Source organism: Struthio camelus, chromosome Z (assembly GCF_040807025.1).
Source record: "Struthio camelus isolate bStrCam1 chromosome Z, bStrCam1.hap1, whole genome shotgun sequence".
Classification (NCBI taxonomy): Eukaryota; Metazoa; Chordata; class Aves; order Struthioniformes; family Struthionidae; genus Struthio; species Struthio camelus.
Window position 1 is genome coordinate 50,588,103 of NC_090982.1, and position 21,538 is coordinate 50,609,640.

At 36.7% G+C, this 21,538-nt stretch overlaps 1 protein-coding gene across 10 annotated transcripts in view; it reads right to left on the reverse strand.

Moving 5' to 3' along the window:
• The window catches only part of PAM (peptidylglycine alpha-amidating monooxygenase), a 151,935-nt gene that overhangs the window by 40,647 nt on the left and 89,750 nt on the right, over nt 1-21,538 (reverse strand). For all 10 annotated transcript variants that reach the window (XR_011137694.1, XM_068927043.1, XM_068927046.1 and 7 more), the window contains 8 exons: nt 18,710-18,795; nt 16,930-17,013; nt 7,656-7,704; nt 7,040-7,107; nt 5,367-5,447; nt 5,173-5,249; nt 4,166-4,269; nt 892-1,079 (listed from right to left, as the gene is read on the reverse strand). Coding sequence is in view for 9 of the 10 variants with exons in the window: in XM_068927043.1 (XP_068783144.1) it covers nt 892-1,079; nt 4,166-4,269; nt 5,173-5,249; nt 5,367-5,447; nt 7,040-7,107; nt 7,656-7,704; nt 16,930-17,013; nt 18,710-18,795 (737 nt within the window). In the remaining variant the exon portion in view is untranslated. The remainder of the gene's footprint in view (nt 1-891; nt 1,080-4,165; nt 4,270-5,172; nt 5,250-5,366; nt 5,448-7,039; nt 7,108-7,655; nt 7,705-16,929; nt 17,014-18,709; nt 18,796-21,538) is intronic.

The window sequence follows — 21,538 nt, forward strand, 5'->3', positions numbered from 1 at the left end:
CAATTGCCAAGAAACGCTGAGTAAAGCACTGATTTTCACAAAACCTTTGTGAAAAGGTAGCATAAACCTGTTTGATCAGTTGCTTAACGCTTAATTTAAATGGCAATCCCAACTCAGTACTAAGTCAGTGAAAAAAAATCATAATGTTTCTGTGGTTTTCAGGTAGTCCTACAATTTCTTAAGACCTGGAATGAGATATACCTTAACTTTTAGGGGTCTTAGTATCTATCGTATGCAATGAATTGCCCAAAGATACCCCAAATGACTCCAAGAGAATTAATTCTAGAACGAGCAGCCACGTAGTTCTGTCCAGACATTATTTTGCCGTAACTACTTACTATTTTTCCAGGCCACTGATGTAACTATACTGCCTCTGATATTTAGTGTCTTGCGTGGAACTGTACTTTACTATACAGACATACCAGTCAGCTTATTTCTGTAAAATACTGCTGGTGCAATATATGTGCATACCAGTGCTTAATGTAAACACACTCCTTTACACGAAGGCAGCAGGACCTAGAATATTATGAAAATGTCACGCTTCAACTTCACAGGAAATAGACAGGAACTAAAGCATTATTAAGAAATTGTTAATATAACATACTGAGATGTGGCATAGTAAAGAGGCTAGTGTCTTGGATACATAGCTCACGTAGCTATAAAAATTGTTGGAAGTTGGAAGAAAAGATGGCAACAGGAAGAAAAGGACAAAAGACAATGGCAGACATTTTCCCCAAAAAGAGAAGTGGGATCCCATGATGCTCTACCACTAGCAACTTAGGTTTTATTCAGAATTGCATTTCCTTTCTATGAAAAATTTAGCACGTTAAAGCAATACAAACACATCAGTGAGAAAAGACTTAAATAAAATGGATTCCAATTTTTTTTCACCTTCATGATGTCCATGTGTCATCTTTAGCATATCAGACTTGACCAAAATAGGAGTATTTGCCTCCTGTGGTATGTTCCTGAACATCTCAGGGTTTGCATTCTGTGTACAGGTCATATATGAGACAGCATGTTTGGCTTCCATATAGTACATAATGTAAAAATTACACATTTCATCATTGGCTGTTCCCCTAAAAGGAACAAAAAAGATAGAGCAGAGGGGGAAAACAAAAAAGCTCTGAGTATAGCCTTCATTCAATTCTAACTTGTTTAACATAGTATTAAAACATGGCAATGAAGTGTTAGAAGTCCCCACAATAAAACATTGCATAGCTTCATTGCAGGGAACCAGTAACTGAAGTTGCTTTTTATTTATACCAGAGCAGATGAGCTTACAAAAACTCCCCAGGTTTCTCAGAAACTGCTAAGATTTAGATTTTAATTCTACAGAAAATGACATCGGCATATATTTAGACCTTCCCCTCTTTTCTCCCATACAAGACTTTCCTTGGTGTGCCATCAACTACGCAGATGTTCTGGTGAAAGAAGATGGAACTGTATCAGTCATTCTTCTACGGTTCATATATCTCTGCCAAACTAGAGCAAACCTAAATCCATGCAAATAAGGTCTATGTTTAATTTCAGCAGCTATCACTGAAGACAGTCTCTTTCCACATACAAGCGCATTTATTCCATTTCCATTTATTCCCCAGCCACCTTCGTTGTAAGGCAGCAACACTGAATTTCATTACATATTAAGACACCGTAAATGTCTCCTAACAAGGAGATAGCCATCCTGACTGGAACTTCATCGCAGGCTTCTGTGGGCAAAAACATTGGTGCAACAGGAATGATTCAAAACTAGCAAAATTAAGTTCTTTGATATGCGTTATACACGCACTTGAAGCGGAAAAGGCTCGCTCTCGTATTGCAACATCATTCTGTCTTTAAGGGAAAAAACCAGCTGGTGTGAAATAGAAATTTTTCTGAAAACTATTATTTTATAAAGCAGATAATACATGGCCTCTTTATAGACGTGATCCATTTCTCTTGTTTTCTTATGCCTATGCTTTCTATACATAGTTACAACCCTGGCAATGGAATAAACTAGGTCCTGTAAAGAAGGGTTCACAAAATAAAGGGCTTTATATTAAGATTTTTTAATTAGCTTTCACAATTAACCAGTGAGCCCACACTCATAAAAAGATATGGGGGTGGACTATTAGCTGCTTGCAAAAGACGTCAATGCTGACTTTTCCAGCAGCATCACGCAGCATCCATTTACTCTCCATAGCAACAATAATGACACCAATCAGAGGGAAGGAGGGAGGCAGGGAGGGAGGGAACATGGGAATGGAGACTGTTTCAAAAGAGGAATTAAATTTTTCCATGCTTTGAAAATTTAGTGTCCCTTGGAGGCCAGGGGGGAAAAAAAAAAAAAAAAAGAAATCAGTCTCTGACTCGGCAGGCTCTGCCTAAGCTTTTAGGAATCATTCACTTCACCATTGGACTCCAGTATCTGTCAGTATAAGAGGGGATTTAGCATCCAAAAAAGAGATAATATTTAATATTAAAAGTTTTGCTGTAGGAACGTGAATATAATGTAAGGATCCTCCCTTGAATGGTATAATTCCTGTTAAACATATGTCGAAAGGGGAAGACACAGGCTGCACTGCTTTCAGCCTGTTGGAGTTTCAGACAATACATTACATTCCAGCTGGATTAACAAGCAGCTTCTGTGGCTAATGGCATTTTCCTTCCCTGGTCACATATATTTGCATTTCCCCGGTTTTCATTATTTACATTTAGGACTCTAAGGTTCTTTTGCAATGTCAGGGCAATATTTTCCACGATTTAAACTATATGCATATGTTTTGTTTCAGCTGTATTATTGTATCTTTTCATACATCCAGCACTGTTCTGAATACAGCTGTATGATTTTCATGCATCTATTTCATATTATGGTGATAACTGTCTTCTCATATTTTGCATCCATATATACTTCAAAATATCCAGTCTTTAGTGCAATAATTTAAACATTTGCTTATAATGCTCACGTGTTTTTCCTCAAAAAAGCAAAACCAGCAGAAATTATGTAATAACAGTGTAAAAGTGTACTTGTGGATTTAACTTCTGTTTCTACCACTTCTTTTCCCTTGAAAGGATATTAAGGATTTGAAAAAGAACAACCAACAAACCCCCTGTAATCGTCCTAGGACGATTTTCTCAACTGTAAAGATTATTAGAAGCACAACAGGAACTTCTAGAACTTAAAAAAAAGTTTACAGTTTAATTAAAGTTTTAGATTTTTTTTTTATTTATTAGTTTTATGACCTTAGCAAAAACTTGTTCTCAAATACTTGTTTCTACTTCAGCTGCTACTCATAAGCATTTCAAGTACTACTCACTGAAAGGGTTTTCATTCGTGTTGAGCCCTTAACCCTCTACTGATGTATAACATAAAGGTACTCAGCACATTACCGGATTTGTCCCTTGAGCTGCTGCAGCATCTGCTCTCAGAATGGAGAGATTTCTGCAGGGTGTCTTCATATCTCTAGGTATCCAACGGGATAGTTTAAAGAACCGGGCTCAGTTAAGAGACTATTGTATCTGTTTTTACTGTAACACATGCCAACTTCATCTTATAAAGGTCTGTCATCTTTGGCTGAATAGCATCACTGCCAAATAACAATTCAGATTTTTCTACTTATTAGTCATTTATGGTTTAACTATTCTTCATAAAAGCCTGCAGACTTTTACATTGACGAAAGGGAAACTGGCACTTTATTCTGACCTTTTATGGTGAGATTTCAAGATGGGCCAAAATTTATGAGAAATTTAGGAACTTGCATAGGTTTTCTTCCTGAAATAACCAAGAGCAGTTGTGAGGATTCACTGTTTTGTTGTTTTAAAATGCCAATATCTTAAATTTATTTTAAAATATATTTTAAAAAAGTGAGATTTTGAAACCTGCTCTAATTGCAGAATAGCCTAACTTTTATACATCTGAGCACTGACAGGATAGCTTCACCTGAGAAATGCTCTGAACATTTCAAAAAAGTGATTATTCACTAAAGCCAAAGTTATGAATTTTGTAGAGAATAGGCCTTAAAGTTAAACCTTTAGAAACTGGAGAGCAAAACAGACCATTCCAAGAGAATGGAACAGCTTGTTGTAACTATCTTGGCAGAATACAAGAAACACAAGTACATTTCTACACATACTCAGTACTTTGAAAAAAGTGGTTAGAAGAATGGAGAAAACAGAGAAAACTTACCCTATATGCGTCTCGGTAGTTCTGCCTTCACCACTGAACACGCATCTAGCTGCTAGAATATCATCAAAGTGAACATCTACAGGATGCTCCACTGAATAGAACGCCTGAAAGGGAGGATGATCCAGCAGCATTATTGACAGTGGCTCACGTTACTTACGTGAATATACACACGAGGACAACAGTACTACGAGGCTGAAAAGTAACTTCAAAAAGTTTTATTTGGACTATTCAAACTCCCTTCACAAAAACCTGAACCACCCCCCTCTTCCTTCAGCACAGAAGTATCAAAGACAAAGCACATGGAATACTGAAAACTTGCACTTGTTGTGCCTTATGCCTGCCTTACCAGCTCTTAACCTGATCCAGCACCCTACCACTAATCCATCTGGTAACATGAATTACTTTATCCCAATCTGAACATTTTTATAGATCTTTTTTGAGATAAGCATTTGCTGTTCTTATGTTTACTCTTCAAGATAGCTTTACTAAGTGCTACAAATGTACATGGGGTATAAAACGGAAGATTCTCAATCCTGCTCACAAGGCTTTTCTGCCTGCATTAGCAGCTTTCTAAAATGCAACACCAAGGAAACAATATGCAAGTAGAGGAAGTGGGAGAGAGCAGCTAGCATTCCCTTCCATGTTTCTGAGCAGTCAGAAAATTAGACCATGAAGAAAGGGGGGGAAAAAAAAGGGGGGGGGGGGAGATAAAGATGCCCCTTTCCTATGTCTTAACCTCTTAGCTTCTTAGGCACAGAGAGTGAGTGGGTGAGTGACTGTGTGTGAGAGGAGAGCGTAACAGCTGAAACTGGTAAAGAAATTGGTAACAGTTATGAAAAAAGAATGCATTGTTATTTTTGCATCATAATGTCACAATAATACTTCACAGTAATCATTTCTAGTGGCACAACACCATACACCAAAGACAATTTCATAACAGAAGTCCTATGGCTATAAGCGCTAGTTAATCTGCTTAATTTAAAGGTAGAATTAAAAAGCCAACCAACCTGTGGTAGTTGTGGACTTTGTCTACCAATCAGTGTCCATTGACCATTTCTCACTCTGTATCCACTTACTACCTTACCTGTAACACATAAATGCGCATATGAACATCAGATATAGTTCTGAGAAAAACCAATAGTAGTTTTAGTATTTCTCTATTAAATTCTTGATATTCCTAATACTGCAATAAAACTCTTACCTAGTCTGTGTGTATGAACTCTGTAGGCAAAAAGGTGCATTGGAAATCTTTTGTAATGGCAGGCAATATCTGCATCAACCACTGTTAAAATATGATGGCAATAAACAAGTTTAAAGTACATTATTTGTTGAACTGAGGAAAGTGACAACTACTGTATTTCATTCAATGTGAAAGTAACATACAAAAAGTATACCTACAAAGGGCAACAATTTCAAAAAATGCTGAATAATATCTTGCATTTCTGTAGTAGCTACCTCAAGACTTCTTCTTAAGAAAAACTAATAAATACACAAGTACAAGTCACTTGCAAATAACTTTCTGTGATGATGTACATCCCAAATGTAAGATTACGCGTTTGCTCATAGACTATGTTGAGGGACACTTAAAATCAACATACACATGAAAGTCGAATCAGAAGGAACTCAAAATAAACTGATATATATTATAAATGAAGGCCTAACTTTAGGTTCATGAGGTTACAAGCTCCATCTTAAAGATTCGAAACTAGATGCAGACTTGGGCAGACGAGCGCTGCACAAGCAACATCTGCAGGTCGGTTGTTGTGTAAGGTGCAGAAATAGTAGCTAAGGGAAAGCCCATAAAGAAATTCCTCTGCAGATACCTCCTAGAGAAATATCTGGGGACTGGCTGACTCATCACTGATCATATCAGACCTGATGCATTACTTAAGGCCTGCAAATCTGACTGAACATCAAAAGAGCTATCAACAGGTAGGGAACTATTTTTGTTCCCCCTTCTTCACGTACCCCCTACAGCTTCAAATGTAATTATTGCATTAACCAAAAATTTCTACAGGAAAAAAACCCCCACAGTTTGGTATGTTTTTATATGGAAGAGCAAAATACATTAAGTTTCCATTCATCTTAAAAAAAGATTTCAAGGCACTGAATTCACCTAACAGTTGGAGTCAGTTGAGCACTTGAGCTGCCTAATAGGAAAAGGTGGTAAGCTGTAACCAGGAGAAGCAGAGTCCTCAGATATCTAATTTAAAATCCCAGTATGGCATAGGAAGATAAAGGTAAGTATTCACCTTGCTTAAAATAGAACGATCCAAGCTAGTTTGAAGAAATAATATTGGGAATATCCAATCTGAACTTCAAATAAAATTTTATTCCACAATATTTTTTCAGCACTTTGACCTTTTAACCCAATAGGAACATAGAAATAAAAATTTTTAAAGAGCAGATCCTTAGAGATTCATTTATTAAAATTGAATTTTTAGAAGTTCAAAATTTACAGCACAAATGATTTTTTTTCATCTGCATCTGTCAAGAAACTTTAGAAGTTACACACATCTATTTTATGGCTTTTGGGGGAGGGGGAACAGGGATTTTCTGCAAAATACTGTTAAAGAGAAAAATAATCAAACAAATACACTTAAAAACCTAGAAATTGTCACTATTACACAGATGATTATTCTTCTATTCAAAACTGACAGCCACTGTAGATCTAATCATCTGTAAATGTGATACATTTTAAAGTTATAACTGTTTTTTAATCATTTGTTTCATTTAACAATTAACTCTTCCATCTACAGTTCAGCAAGTCTCAGCTAAATTTTCTTCCACAATCAGCAGACGAAAATAAAACAAAAAACAAAACAGAAATCAGATGCCAAAATTACATAATCACTTTGTAGAATTATAACTTACCTTTCTCACCTGGTGGTATTACAGTGTTCACAGACATCATAAGATACATTCCAGCAATCAAAGGCTGCCTGTAATTCAAAACCCAAGCTCTGCTAAACAAGTCCTTCGTAAAAGCAGACTTCTGCTGTGAGTGACACTATGTGCAATATTACTTAACAACCCCAATTTTTCAATGTTGGATTGTTCCCAAAACCAGTTTACAAACAGAAAAGAGCTGTTACATAGCACTTTTCCTTCCCTCCTCCTGTTACGTCGAGCTACAATTTTGAAAGCATCCTCTACAAAGTATGTGAATTTGGACAAAATAACCATCTGCCTAATTTCTATCCTTGTCACAAATTGCTAAATATGAAGCTTTCAAACTGGTTTAATTCAATACTGATAGCATGGTATCGAAGTTTCCTAACGTGAAAGAAAACTTTTACCAAGAGATAATACCTGGCTTCAAAAATAATAATACTTGGCTTCAAAAATAACATTTACATACATGACAGGATTAAGCATTATGTATTATACTTTTACTTCACATCTTTCAAAGGAATCTAAATGGGTTTCAATGCCTTTGGTCTGATGGAAAAAAAAGTCATAATAGGAAAGTTTTTTCACACATACTTACTTTTGATGTGTCAGATGTAAAGTTACACCAGAGCAGTCCTTGTGTTTATCTGTACAAATCATGAAACAGTTTAACCATTAGCATCTGAAAGCATGCAAAATTATCCCACATTAATAACATTTCCCTACTGGATTAAAGAAATTCAGGAAGACAACAGAAGTTTACTTGCAGTAAAACTATTGAATCCTTATAAGGTAGAAACATTTCCTAAATTTACACAAACCTGAACATCACAGTGCTTTAAATAAAGTGAAACCTGTAATAAACAGCAGAGCTCTGGTGGATGAAAAACTAACTGCTCTTTTGGCACTAGAAATTGCAAATCTTTATTAACTGACATCTGGGAAAAGAAACAGTATCACTTTTACATCAGCAGAAAAAGTCATTTTGCTTCAAAGAAATTTGCATTTTGACATAAGATTAGTAAAAATTAAGGATCTGTGGAAAAGCATGAATTTTAGCCATTAAAAGCAAAGCAGCTAGAAATCCTTATAGTGAAAGTCAGTATTTGAATCTGAGGTATAAAATACAAAAAATGGTTCCGTTTAATAAAGCTGGATACTCTAGAAGAATAGTAAAAGTAGCTAAGTCATTTGTTAGCGTACCATATCAGCATTCTCTAATGTTTGACATTTCAATTTACAATTGTAATTGAAATTCAATTTGAAGAGGAAAAAGTCGGCAACTAAAGTGGCACAAAATAGGGAAACTTAATAGATTAAAAAATATCAGCTTATTTTTTTTTGAACATAGATTATTTCAATCATACAGTACTTCATCATTAACTGATAAAAGCCAAAACAAAAATCATCACATTGATACTAGACCTTACTTTCAAATATGTTCAGAAAGTAGACAGCACTAAAAAAAAATGAATAACCCTGTCACTATTTTTACATAAAGTATAAATTAGATGAGTGAAAAAGCTGCTAATGCATTTTCAGCAGGTTCTCATAATGCTCATCATCATGGCATCTGAGAAGTCTTATGTTTCTCCAGTTCTGTGCCACCCAGAGACACTTCTCTATTCAACAATTTGATTCAGTAAATCACAGCATCTGTACCTGTAAAAATAGCAACACAGAAAGGAAACCTTTCACTGTATGAGCAGAGGAAGAATTTGAATGTAGCTTCTCATCTTGTGATCAAGACTACCCACTAACTGCAGTCACACTGGATGTTTGGAAAGCATGTCTAATGCAAATTTCTGAACTCAAGTGTGATGAATCAGAAGGAAAGCAGCTGAAAATTCAAGTGCTAGAAAGAAAAGCATATCAATTCCATGCAGATGGAATTTCTGACTGTGCATCTTAAGCTGTTTGTAATATTACCCCAAATGCAGAGAATTTGATACATATATTCTGTAAAAAGGATTGAACATAAGTTTGGCAGAGTATTAACAAAAACAAAGTTCACTCAAAGTCAAAGTAAGAGTATTTTAAGGCCACATATACAAAAAAGCTGTAAAGGTAGTTAGCCAGTTATTGTTGTCCTATCTCCCGCATTACATTAGTTCTATAAAAGAGCCAAATGAACAATACACAGATATAGAAAACGTATTTTCTGTAAAATAGTACATATTTTTATCTTTTTTATGCACATATGCATGCTTGCACTAGACATAGAATAATTAATCTCAACATTAAGATACAAATCCTCCAATTTAAACTATGACTCATTTACAAAGATTGTCTTCAAATGCCCTTCTTCTTTAAAATTACCTTTTAACAATGAAAATAAATCCTTCCATAAATACACTCAGCACATGGCAAGCCTGAATTACAATCTACATAAGACTCATTCCAATCAGCAAGCTGTGGCTCAACAGCTATATGGAAACACACCAGCTGAGCAATGGTTTTATGTAGTATGGGGCAAGAAATACAAAACACAATCACTGAAGCCAGATTGCTCCAATGTATCTCCATCTCTTCAATAATAAACCTCATTTTTTCCAGGAATAGTTCTATTTCATTTCATGACTTTTTTTTTTTTTTGAGTTTCCATGCAAAAAGTTTGTTTTGCCTCTTATGTTTCATTTGAGGGTGGGAAGGAAGAAGACTGAGACGGTGGAGAAAAAAGTTGAAGAGGAGAAGGGATAGGACCAAATAACAGACAAAGGTAGACTACATAAGGAAAAAAAGGATGAAAGAAATCAAGATATGGTCAGCATGGTCTAGATGGAAAGAAAGAGGAAAAAAACAAAGTTACACCAAACTAGAATAAGCACTAGTTACAAGCACAAACAACAAATGCTGCTTCCAAAGAGCCAAGTCATGGATCAGAAAGCATCAGAAAGGCTAACTCATTAGACCAAAAGTAGGAAAACTGTTGGAAAACATTTGAGAGAGAAAGAAAAAATTCAGTTTCCACCATTTCAGAAAAAGTTCATAAGAGTATACTGATTGTTCTCCTCCACCCTTTACTAGGAAGCTTCCCTTACAGTCTCAGTATCTCCGTTTTTGAAATAAAGGTCCTTGTAATGTCTCTCTTGCCTCACCTTCCTCATTTCATACTGTGCTCTGGACTAAGCTTTTGTTTATTTCTATAGCACAGATGCCACTGCAGAAGTTGGCTTCAATAACAAGTTTGACATTGCTAGAGGGTTTGCACAACATCAGTTTTAATGGAAGTTGGGAAATATTTGCTTCCTTTGAGAACATTTTACTTTATTATTTAAGGTTATAATTTAAAAAGCAATTTGCAGTTTTGTCTTTCTCAGCTTTAGAATTTATAATTCAAAACATCACTATGTTGTCTGACCTTTAAACTATGCTGAACAACACCCCAAAAGCTGCAAAAATAAACCTGGTGCACCCCAAACATGAGTCATTTTTGCAAATGTAAGTCTTATTACGTTATCATGTCCCTTTAAAAAAAAAAAAAAAAAAAAAAGGAGGAGGAAATGCAAATATATTTCAGTTTGTCCATATTCAAGCACTTCCAGATCTAAGCTTTTCAAAGTACTAAGAAGAACAGGTGAAATTCCCTTTTTTTTGCAGTTCAAATGGAGCAGTGTCAAAATGAACTGAAGAGTACCAGTGGGAGATCCATCACTGCTACTACAGGAGCCAATCATATCAATCAGTATCTGGAACAACACAGTCAGCTTCTGGCATAAGAATTTGACTTGCAGTGCTTATTATCATAACTAAAATAATGGATGTATAGATTGCACTAGATGCATACGAACTTAATACAGTATGCCATAATTTTGTCTGTAGCTATATTTAGCCATGCCCGAGCTAAACATCTAAACACATGCTGGAAATGCTGTTTTCCTTGCTAGTCTTTCCCTACAGCTCACCTCCTTGAAACTTCCAGGCTGCTGAACATTATACCCAAGCAAACTGACAGCAGTGGGGCAGTGTTGGTTCATGCTCTCTTTTGGAGTGTCACTGTGAGGCTTAAGCAGAAAGATCCTTAAACACCGCACAAACCAAATAAAACCTTAGTCTTCTTTCCAGTCTGTCACTCCAGCTCGCCTAACTACTTGGATTTTTGTATTTCAGCTATCCAGCAAATTTACACCAGTCTAAGGCAAATAAATTGCTACCTTTTATTTGCCATGCAGCAAAGAGAGGGGAATGCATTTATGTAACCCAGAAACATGCTTATCTCAAAGCTATTTCTCCATGAAGAGTTTCCACCGAAATCAAAACAGTGCTTTCCACTGCCTTTTGTAGGCTGCACGTGTATAACAAAGCCGTATTAAAATATTCGCTGCCCTTATTTACCAATATCAAACAAAATTAGTGGTGCAAGTTAATGCCTGACGCTGGCTTCTGATATTTTAAATGCTTCATTTGTTTTAAAATGTGTACATGATAACTTTATAATTGTAATTGTAAGTTCAGCAGCCAAAATAAATATTAGTAAAAAATAAAACAAAAAAATCATCCGTGCTACTCCCGTTACAAAGTTTTCTAGGAAAAACACCTCAAATACTAGGAATAGTCACAAGATGTCAAATGAAGCACTCATAAATTGAGGAGAAGCCAAATTATCCTAAACAGAGATGCTCTCTTTCTCCAGGCTGCTTTTGGTAAGCCTTCCAGTGCACATCTGCCGATCGGACTACCCAAATGCACGATCCTAAACCAGTTGAAGTTACACGGGTGATAATCCGCCATAAACGCTGAGGCTCGTAGGGCTGCCCCGCAGCTAACAAACTCGCTCCTGTGCGGGAGGCAGCTGCCGAGGTTTTCAACACGACAGGCGGCAGCCTGGTGGAAAGCTCGGGAAGCAGCAGCCTGCCCTCCATGCCCGACTCCCCGGCAGCTCGGGCTGCAAGACTGTTGCAAGTGTTTGCACCTGTAACTACTTTAAAAATTCGCAAGAGGCAGAGGACTTCTTTTGCAGAAGTGATATTCAACTTCCCGTCAAGTTTGCCTAGATACTGAAGAAAATCCTGTGCTTTTAATTCAGAATTAGAAAAATAAAGCCCCTGAGACCCCCGTTCTCTTTGCTCTCCGGGTACATGGATTACGAACTACAGAGCACACTGTTTACGCTCTGCATTCAGTTCCTTCATCGCTTTATTTCTAAAGTTTAACAGGAATAGTACAGAGTTTACAAATGGCTACTACGATACTCACAAGCTTTCACTGTAGCAGCACGCTGCCTTCATAACCAAGTTCCCAAACCCTCGCTCTTTAAAAGTCAGCTTTTTGATTTGTTCCAGAATCTCCACAAATGCTCTCAGAATTGACTTTGCCTCATTAAAGATGTGAAGCAGCCTCACATTGGGAGCACAAGCTCTATCTGAGCAAGGGAACTCCTAAGCTAATGCCCACTGGGAATTAATCTCCTCCAAGTTCTATTTAAAAGACAAAGAAATATAGCACAAAAGTGAACTTAATCCTTTTAAACAAAGAGCCAAATTCAATATGCTGCATTTGATTTTGACACGAGAAAGAACATTAGATGAATTTTTTTTTTTTCCTGTGAGTCAGGGAACCGGCTATTGCTGGTCTGTTCACTCATCCCAAACCAGTTTAGCAATATTCTTTTAAAAGTCTGCTAACAAGCAGAAAGGAAAGTATATCTTTATTCAGTTCTGAGTTAATTCTGAAAGCTCAGAAAAGAATTCCCCCTCTCTTTTACACTAACTGCACTTTTAAGAAACAAAATGCAGGCATAGACTCTCCACTGTTATTTTTACAACCAACTTCCCAAGTAGGAAAAAAAGACAAACTATTGTTGATATTGGTCGTGCATAGTTGGGTTTTTTTTCCCCCCTCTAAATTGAAATAAATAAATACCCTGCAAAAAGTCACCGATGACTGATATTCAGGTCTATGTTATTTTTATCAGCAAATCACAGACAGCAAATATGCAAATTTAATTTAAAAGCACTCTAACGCTAAGCCTTATCAAAGAGAAGTACACTGTATCCAGTGTTCACATAATACTAATACTCAAATGACTGCTTACAACTCACATGTTTATGAGTAGGAGATCGCAGTTATTTCTAAGAAATTTCTCAGGTGGGTAGCCAAAACTGGACTCCTTAGTTAAATAAAAAAATTAAAAAAAACAACGAAAAACCCACAAAAACAAACTAATCAAAAAAAATCCCAAACAAAGAACACACACACCCCCTGGGTATATCTGTTTATTTTATTTTATTTTTTTTAGTGTAATGTTGGTAACATAAAGCTTGTGAAAAATGACAACTGGCAGAAAAATCTATTTTCAGGGAAGAGGTGTGGGGGTTAGGAGGAGCTGAAAGCACAAACGTGTACTTAAACAAAGAAAAAATACCAAGATGAACAAAAAAGAACTCCCCTGAAGTCTGCTGCAAGCATACTGACAAGCATCAGCCGCTTCAAACAACGCAACAGGTTACATGCATAGAAAAGCGACAGCCTTTGACTACTTTTCTTTCAGAACAAGTTCATACGTTCATTTTACCTGGCTTCTAACTACTTTTAATTGCTTCGACTCTTGGAAAGGCTTAAGATGTTAGTATGGCAGGTTAGAAACAACACTAATCTTTACAGTTAGGAGGGCAGGGAAAAAAGAAACTCTAGGGATTCAAAGAAGAAAAATATATACTTTTTTTAAATCGGATCTGAAGCCCCTTAGGCTGAAGAATAAACCATGAATAGCATGACAACTGCACTGCATATCCCTACAGACCAAACTTAAAGTTGTTTGCAAGCCGTAATAGATCTTAAGATGGTTAGACTGACTTTAAATTGAATCTGAACCCTGAAATACCTGAGTATACATAAAAAAAAAGACAGACAGTCTTCTGACCTACTTTTTACTTGTAACATAACTGTACCTACTTATCAACCATAACTCCAACTCAAAATAATTTTTGTTTTAGTAATATAAAAAGGGAAAAAAGTCAAACAGAACAATTATCTTCCTAAGATGGCTCTTTAAACCCACCACAAATTTCATCGTTGAAATCATTTTTGTTTTTCCAGCTCATTTTTTAACCTATGCGTATTTTAGACAAGATAAAACATGCTTTATTTTGATATTTGAGCATTACATACATATCTAAATGTGAAAACACTTAAATCTGGCTAAGGAGGGAAGGAAAGGCAAGCATAATTAGCTTAATAACTGGTTAATGAAATGAAGAAATATCCTTTTTAAAAATAGTTGAAAATGGGTTGAGAAGTTTTTCCTAAGACCTTTTTTCCCCAAAACTGATAAGACAGCGACTTGGATGCCAGTACATAAATAATTACTACTTCAAGCCAAATACTTTGTATTTGCAATGATTTAAGTCAGAAAATTGAACAGTACTTCTGAATCCTTGATGTGCTGCTGAAAGCATACCCAATTAACTTAGTGGTTTTCATCATTTCTCCGCTACTCTGAATTGCGGCAACTGCATGTACTTACACACAAAGTGCAATGATTATATTCTTACATTTCAAAAAGCCACAGTTATCAGCTGACATCTCAGCAGATACAAGAAAGTTTCTCTGAGAGCATTCCTGAAGTTTAAGAACATCTCTAACTAAGGCTCTAAGCTTCTGTATTAAATGGTCTTGAACATAGCAATTAAGGTTTCAGAGATTTAAATTGTATTTTTCTCTGCTCAAAGTCGAGTTTTAACAGCCAGAATAAATTAGAAACATTTTCTTCTCACAAATGATACAGGAACTAAATTATTTTTTCATTTTAAAAATAAAAGCACTGATTACCAAGTAAAACGGGTACAAAAATAAAAAGATGGCATTCTGTCATACTCTTAACTGTTGAAATAAAATATGACAAAAGTATCTCCTAAATTACTGCTTTCTTATCAGTCCACATCTCTTAAACCTGCAAAATGATGAGAGTATATTTCTATGACATCCTTTGGGGGGGGGGGGGGGGGGGGACGACGCAAAACACAGAAAAGTCTGCTGGGGGGCAGTGGTTTGAGAGCTTTAATTTCAGGTGCTAACTTATTTTAATACAGCTTCTCTTCTGTGCACAAGACTGGGTTGTGGTTTTTTTTTGACTAGGAGATTTGAATATAAAGTGAATTTACTAATTAAAATTTCCCAAACACTTCTTCAACTAATGAGCAACAAAAGTTACTCATCTCATTTTTTTTTGCTCCTTGTAACTACATATGCACAAATTGTACTTAAGAGCGAAGATTAACTCTCACTGTCCCCAAGCAATAACAAAGAGCAGGCTCTCACCTAATCTATTTTCTTTAGAGGTTAGCAGCTTTAAATTAGAAGTTACTTTGGCAGGTGAAGAATCTCACAGCTGTCCTAGTCCTCTGAAGTGCCACGGAAACTGATTCTGGCCGAGTTAACTTCAGTTGTGCATATGCACCACCTTCGTTTAAACAGTTCCAGTACACTCAATTTGTTCCTTCCTCCTCCTCCCCCCCCAGTTATCGCTATCACTGTCACGATAAATTACATTTCATGCAACAATAGAAACCTTACCTCCAACTTCAGACAAGTCATTAAAGATAATAGGACACTGTTGCCAAAAACCTAGGCAAGCTTTGCCCAAACTTGCAAGAAGTGTGCAGAAAAGAGGTGTTGTGGCTGAGGGGAGTTGCCAACTATAAAGATACTCGTGTATTGAGAACTTGATACAATCTGATATTGTACTCAGCATTTATTACAGCAACACCAAAGGATTTAGAGGCCACTGGGAGAGTTTAGGAATTACTCAGGCACTGCATATCTCCCCTTGTTCAGCATATGCTCTACAGTTTTCATTTTGTGAAGTGACTTCTACTTTCTTCTATCAGCACTGGGCAGTTATTGTATTTTGTTATACTACTACAGTCAAGGACTTTTAAAATTTATTTCTTGCTATGCGCATTTTGGAAAAAAACAAAAGCTAAAATTCTCGCTATTTTTTTTCCTATTATTTTACTTCCCCTGTCTTCTAAGCCCAACATTTTCATTTATCACTCACTCCATGAGGATCTTCACATTCCTGCTTAAATTCTGTGCAGTAATGTATTACAGCAGAGTTAAGACTGATGATGTAAGGGGTTTTTTTGTTTGTTTCTTTGTTTGTTTTTTTCCTCTTTTGAATGCAACAGGGGCCCTAGAGCAAAGGTGCCACATGGCAAGTGATTCACAAGAGTGAAAAATAAAAAAATTCATGCATCTTAAAGGTGTCAGAATAAGGCATTTCAAGTTTAAAGAGCATGGTATAACATAAAACATACATCAGAAACACGATAATTAAACTTGTCCAAAGCAGTCCTCCATCAGAGGGCTGTTTCAAACAGTCCAAACACTCATTAAACAGCAATAGACATATTGCCATGCCTGAAAGGGTTACATTTCATCTTGTTTTGAGATAGCAAGAGATACCATCTCCACTTGTTACCATTTTTAGAACTCAAAACACAGACACTGTAAGCGACCAGCAAGTAGATCTCATCTTTCTCACTAGATATTCAGTTAAGACAGATTAAGTTTATGGGTATTTTTTTCATTCAGCTTTCTCAAATAAAACATTGCATTCTACAGTGATAAAGAAGATGCTCCCTCATCTTAAGATTAGTAACATGCCTCTTCATTAGATCAAGTTGCCTGCCATATACTTTTTTTTTTTTTTTTGAAGGAAAAGATATCTTTGTTCACCTTCTTTCAAATATTTAAAGATAAAGCAGGGTTATAAAAAAATCAAGTCAATATATTAATTTTATTTCAAGTATGCCTAGTGATCTTTATCTTTGCAGTGAAGTTTATTTCTTCAGATAATGAACATATTTTTAAAAGCTCAGAATTTCCGTAACTGATACAGCCTACACAGAATGAAGTTTCAAAATGCGTACCTCTAAACGCACTGATATCGCCATAGTGTACCTGGAGCACAAAGTATTTGCTTCCTGTTTCTCCTCCAACTCTGAATCCGACACCTTAAGAGAAGGAAAACACATCAAGATTTCAGAAATAATAAAATGTAAAATGATTCATCACTGCTGACAGTATCTAAAAATACAAATTACTGCAATGGCTTACAGTGAAGGGCTGGAAAACGTCCTTGAGATATCAACGAGGAAAACGTTTCCCTGAAAACTGGAGAAAAACAGCACCATACATTCCCCAACAGACTAAGCTAGAACCATAAGTTAATTATTACTAAACAGATTCCTGCTTTAAACAAAGAATTCTCCCATTCCCAGAACCTGAAAACAGATTTGACACAACTATTAAAAAAAAAAAAAGTAGTAATAATAATCACAGTTTTGGCCACTCCTGTAGGATTTGGTAGAATTTTCTTTTCTTATACTACCTGTGAAGGTTACAGATTGATTAAAACTGACCTGAGAACACACTGAGAATGAAAATAAGATTGCAGTATAAGATTAATTTCCATCCCAAAATATTTAACTGTAAAAAAATATTGTGGAAGTTATGAAACTATGTCAGTTTTTGACAGAAGTAACAATATGAACAGAGGAAGAACGTGAAATGACGAACACAAGTTGTGGAGTATCACCATCACCAAAAGAGATTTTTCCATACTGATTCTATAATGAACACACTTGGAAAGCAGCAGAAAAAGTAATTTCTGCTTACTCAGCCAGTGAATCCCACTAGATTAAAAACTGCCAATTGTAACGCGTACCTGTGAAGGTGACTGCAGCATCTCTGTTCGCAAATGCAGTATCATTGTAAAAAAACCCCTTGTATTTACGGATATCTTAGAGACAACAGAATTATTGCTCACTGGAGTTTAACACAAGAGTAAAATACCAGGCCTCCACAGAGTCCAAGTAACATTTTTTTCTTTTTAAATTGACATGCTGATAACCAAAACAAATAAAACTCCTGCTGATAAACATGCAAACGCACAGTGCACTGCTCCGGGTTATGAGAAGAGGTAGTAAAAATGCAAGAAAAAAAACTTCTCAAACTCAAGGTATTTTCAAACTGAGGCTATATAGACAGGAGATATTTCCAGGGCTCCTGGAAGATTATTAGAGAGAACCACTTTTCACTGTCTTTCAGAAGTACCATTCCTATTGGCCCAGGAAATTTTGATCAGATTCAAAGTCATTTATTTATATAAAAACATGGGTATGCACGTGCTGTCCAACTGCATCAAAACATCAAGAAATGCAATGTAAAATTATCCAAAATATTTAAGACCACAGAAAAAGTCAATGCTTAGGTGAAAACTTTTATGTGCTTTCCTGAAGACATGAAAATATTTTAACAGTTTCAGAGGGATCATATAAACTATGCTGCTGAACAATGCATAAGTAGTGCACTTCTAGTAATACATCGTACCAAATGCAAGATTAATGCTATATATCTAAAAAATAAATAAATAAAAATCAAGCATTATATTGTTATCTCTCCATCAACCTTTTTCTCCCCCAACTGAAGCCCATAAAGTCACAGCAAATATGATGCCAAAAAACCCCTCCCAAATACATTATTTAGCATAACGTATCCACAATTTACAAGGTTACAGTTTACAGTTTCAATCAACCAAGACATAATAAAACACTGTATGAGGTTCCTAGAGATGCCAGGTGCTTACTTCCACATCATCTTCTCTCCCTTGCCCCCGAATGCAAGAACTTCACATAAAAGTCACGATACCTTTGGGCAGCCTGGTAGGTGGAGCATTTCTTGCCCAAGCATACAAAATATTAGATTTGTCTTTGCATGTTCCTTCATCACAGTCCCTAAAAAAAATACGAGGAAAGAAAACAAAAGGGAGCATGATTTTTTTTTTCATTTTGAAATCTGCAAACGCCAGGTGAATCGTACGCATAAAAGGTTAATTTTAAGGCATATGAAGATGGTTTTGGATGAATTTTGATTAGTTCTTCTAATTAAGGATGTATTCTCCATCCATCTTAACTTTCCTTTTTTCCCCTCCCTCTGTCTTAAGGTAATTTTAGGCAAACTGAATCAAATCTGTAGAAGCTTCTGACAATCACTATCAGTCTAGTAACCAGAGGTGAGAAAACAAAGGAAACTTATGAGAATGAACGACCAACTGAAAGTTCCTAGCACTGTTAGCTTAAGTGCCTCAAAATGACATTGGCTGCCAGATGTGCACAGAGGGACAGAGGCCATATGTAAAGCAGAAAATATATTATAAACAAACCATGAAAGCTTTTCGATCAAAGTTTGACATTTAAAAATCATCCAAAAAAAAAAAACCCCTCAGTTAATAAAGGAAGTACATGACAGAGGCTCTCCATGAAACTACCAACAGGAGGCACTCATGCTCTTCCCTGTAACCAGACCCAGCCTTACTGCCTTAAATTATTTTTTCATTTCACTGCACTAGTTTTGTGATTTTTCTGTTTGTGAAAAACAAAGTACGCGCCAAGCTACTAACCAGAAACAGATCACAGCCATCTACAATAACTGAGTCCTCTAGAGTTGTTTTCTCCAGCCTCTGCAGCTAGAAAGCTGCAGGTGACACTCAGGGTTGTTTCCCTTGTCAGAAGAGCTACCCTAGGGATGAAGCCACTAAGTCAGACATATGAGTGGTCACGGCTCCTCCTGTGTGAGTTTGCGTGAATATTTTGTTTGTTTTAAAGGTACCTAAGGATCAGTATGGATAAATAGTTACCAGAAAGAGACAGGCCAAACAAAAGAGAGCATGCTGAGAAGGCAGCGCGCAGAAGTTTCCCAAGGACCATTAAGCCCTACAGGCTGGTAATCATGTTGAGCCTGCAAGACCTAATAAACTGAGGACACAGAGCCCACTGAATCTGTAAAAGGCTAACAGCACACAGTAGTACTGACAACAGGTTGCGTGACCTGGAGCACATCCAAGGGGGTGTCAACTGCTATAGACTGCTGTAGACGGCAGGATCATATACACAGATGAGGAAATAAGGGCCTCCAAGGAACTTTTCAAATACCTACCTAAAAGCCACTGCCACATCAGCGTGGCCCTTCCCTTCCAAGTAAACAGGTGGGTTTGGTCTCCCAGCTGCTGCTTCTCTTGGGAAATCAGTTTGTTTTATTTTTGTTCATTACGTGAACGAATGCGTTGCGTGAACAGAATTAATAATAAGTTTTGAGTCTACTAATTATAATAGCTTAATAAGTAAAAAGCATTCTAAGAAATGGTGGCCATGATCTGCGCATTTTCCCTCTCTTCCTCAATCATCTCTTGGGGAAAAGGGTTATTTGCGTCTTCTTCAGCGGCCAGACATGGCTGGGCACAAACTGCAGAGCACAGCTGTCACACCCCGAATGCGGCACCACAGCTTCCTACAGCCATGAGGTTGAGAAGGCCTCAGCCTGAAACTACACCGAACACACCAGCTGACTCAAGACAGACACAATGACTGATACCCAAGCCAAGGTTTCAGGCCAAAACAGAAGCCTTCTTTCTTTCATACTACTGGTAAAATGAGATTTGGGAAAATGTTTGTACACACAAAACAGGCTCACCTTAAATAGCAGAGAAAATAAGGTTACACACAGTGTGAGGAAGGGAATAAAGGTACAAAAGAGCAGGACTTAAGAGATGCAGGCTCCTTAACCTTTCTGTTGAGAACATCCGAGCCATACGCCTTCAGCACAGAGATGACTGCTCCCAGTGGATATTAGTTCTTTCAGTGTATAGGGGAAACCACTTCAGCAGGACATTAAGAGCCCTTAAGATCATTAAGCGATTCCAGAAGGCCTTACTGTAACAGAGGTGTTGTGTATTCTTCTGGCAGAAAGCACTGCCATAATCATTAAGACTGAGTGAGAAAGGAACACTTCACTTCTTCCCCTTCACTGCTTTTGCTCAGAACTCCTGCTTTGCTGGTCTTTCCTGTTCCCCCATCCCTTCCTCCTCCAAAGCGAAACATGTCCCAAAGAGAAGCTTTTCTCTAGAGAAACTTATTTCAGGATAAGTTTCAGGAAACTTATTTCAGGAAATGTTTCTTGATTAATAATTCATACTGATGTAGGTAAAACTCTGCAACTTTCAACTGCTGCTGTCTAAAAACACAAAAGACTTGAGGGATCTAATCGGGTATTAAGCAGCACAGTCCAGAAGTATGCTGAAGTAAAGGGCTAGCAGAAACAGCAGCAAAAATCAGAATCATAGCCTCACTTTTATCAGAACATACTGGGCCCATAAGCCTTCACTTGTATCACAGTATTGGTTAAGACTTTAGGAGAGATATTCTATCACATTAGTTAGGCCAAAAAAAGTAAAATTAAGATAATTTAAAAAAATCTGTAGGCTGTTCTGAACTCTGCCTGTCCCTCTCCCCCTCTGTCTCCCTGAGATACTAGCAGGGTAGAAGACAGTGTGGGGGAGAGCGCTAAAATACACACACTGTTCTTTCATTATGCCTAAAAAAGTCAACTCTCTCAAATAGGCATCTGTGCTGACCTTGATACTTCAAGCTTTCTAAAAACAAAATCAAAGACAGAGCAGATTACAAAAGAGAATAAAGATAA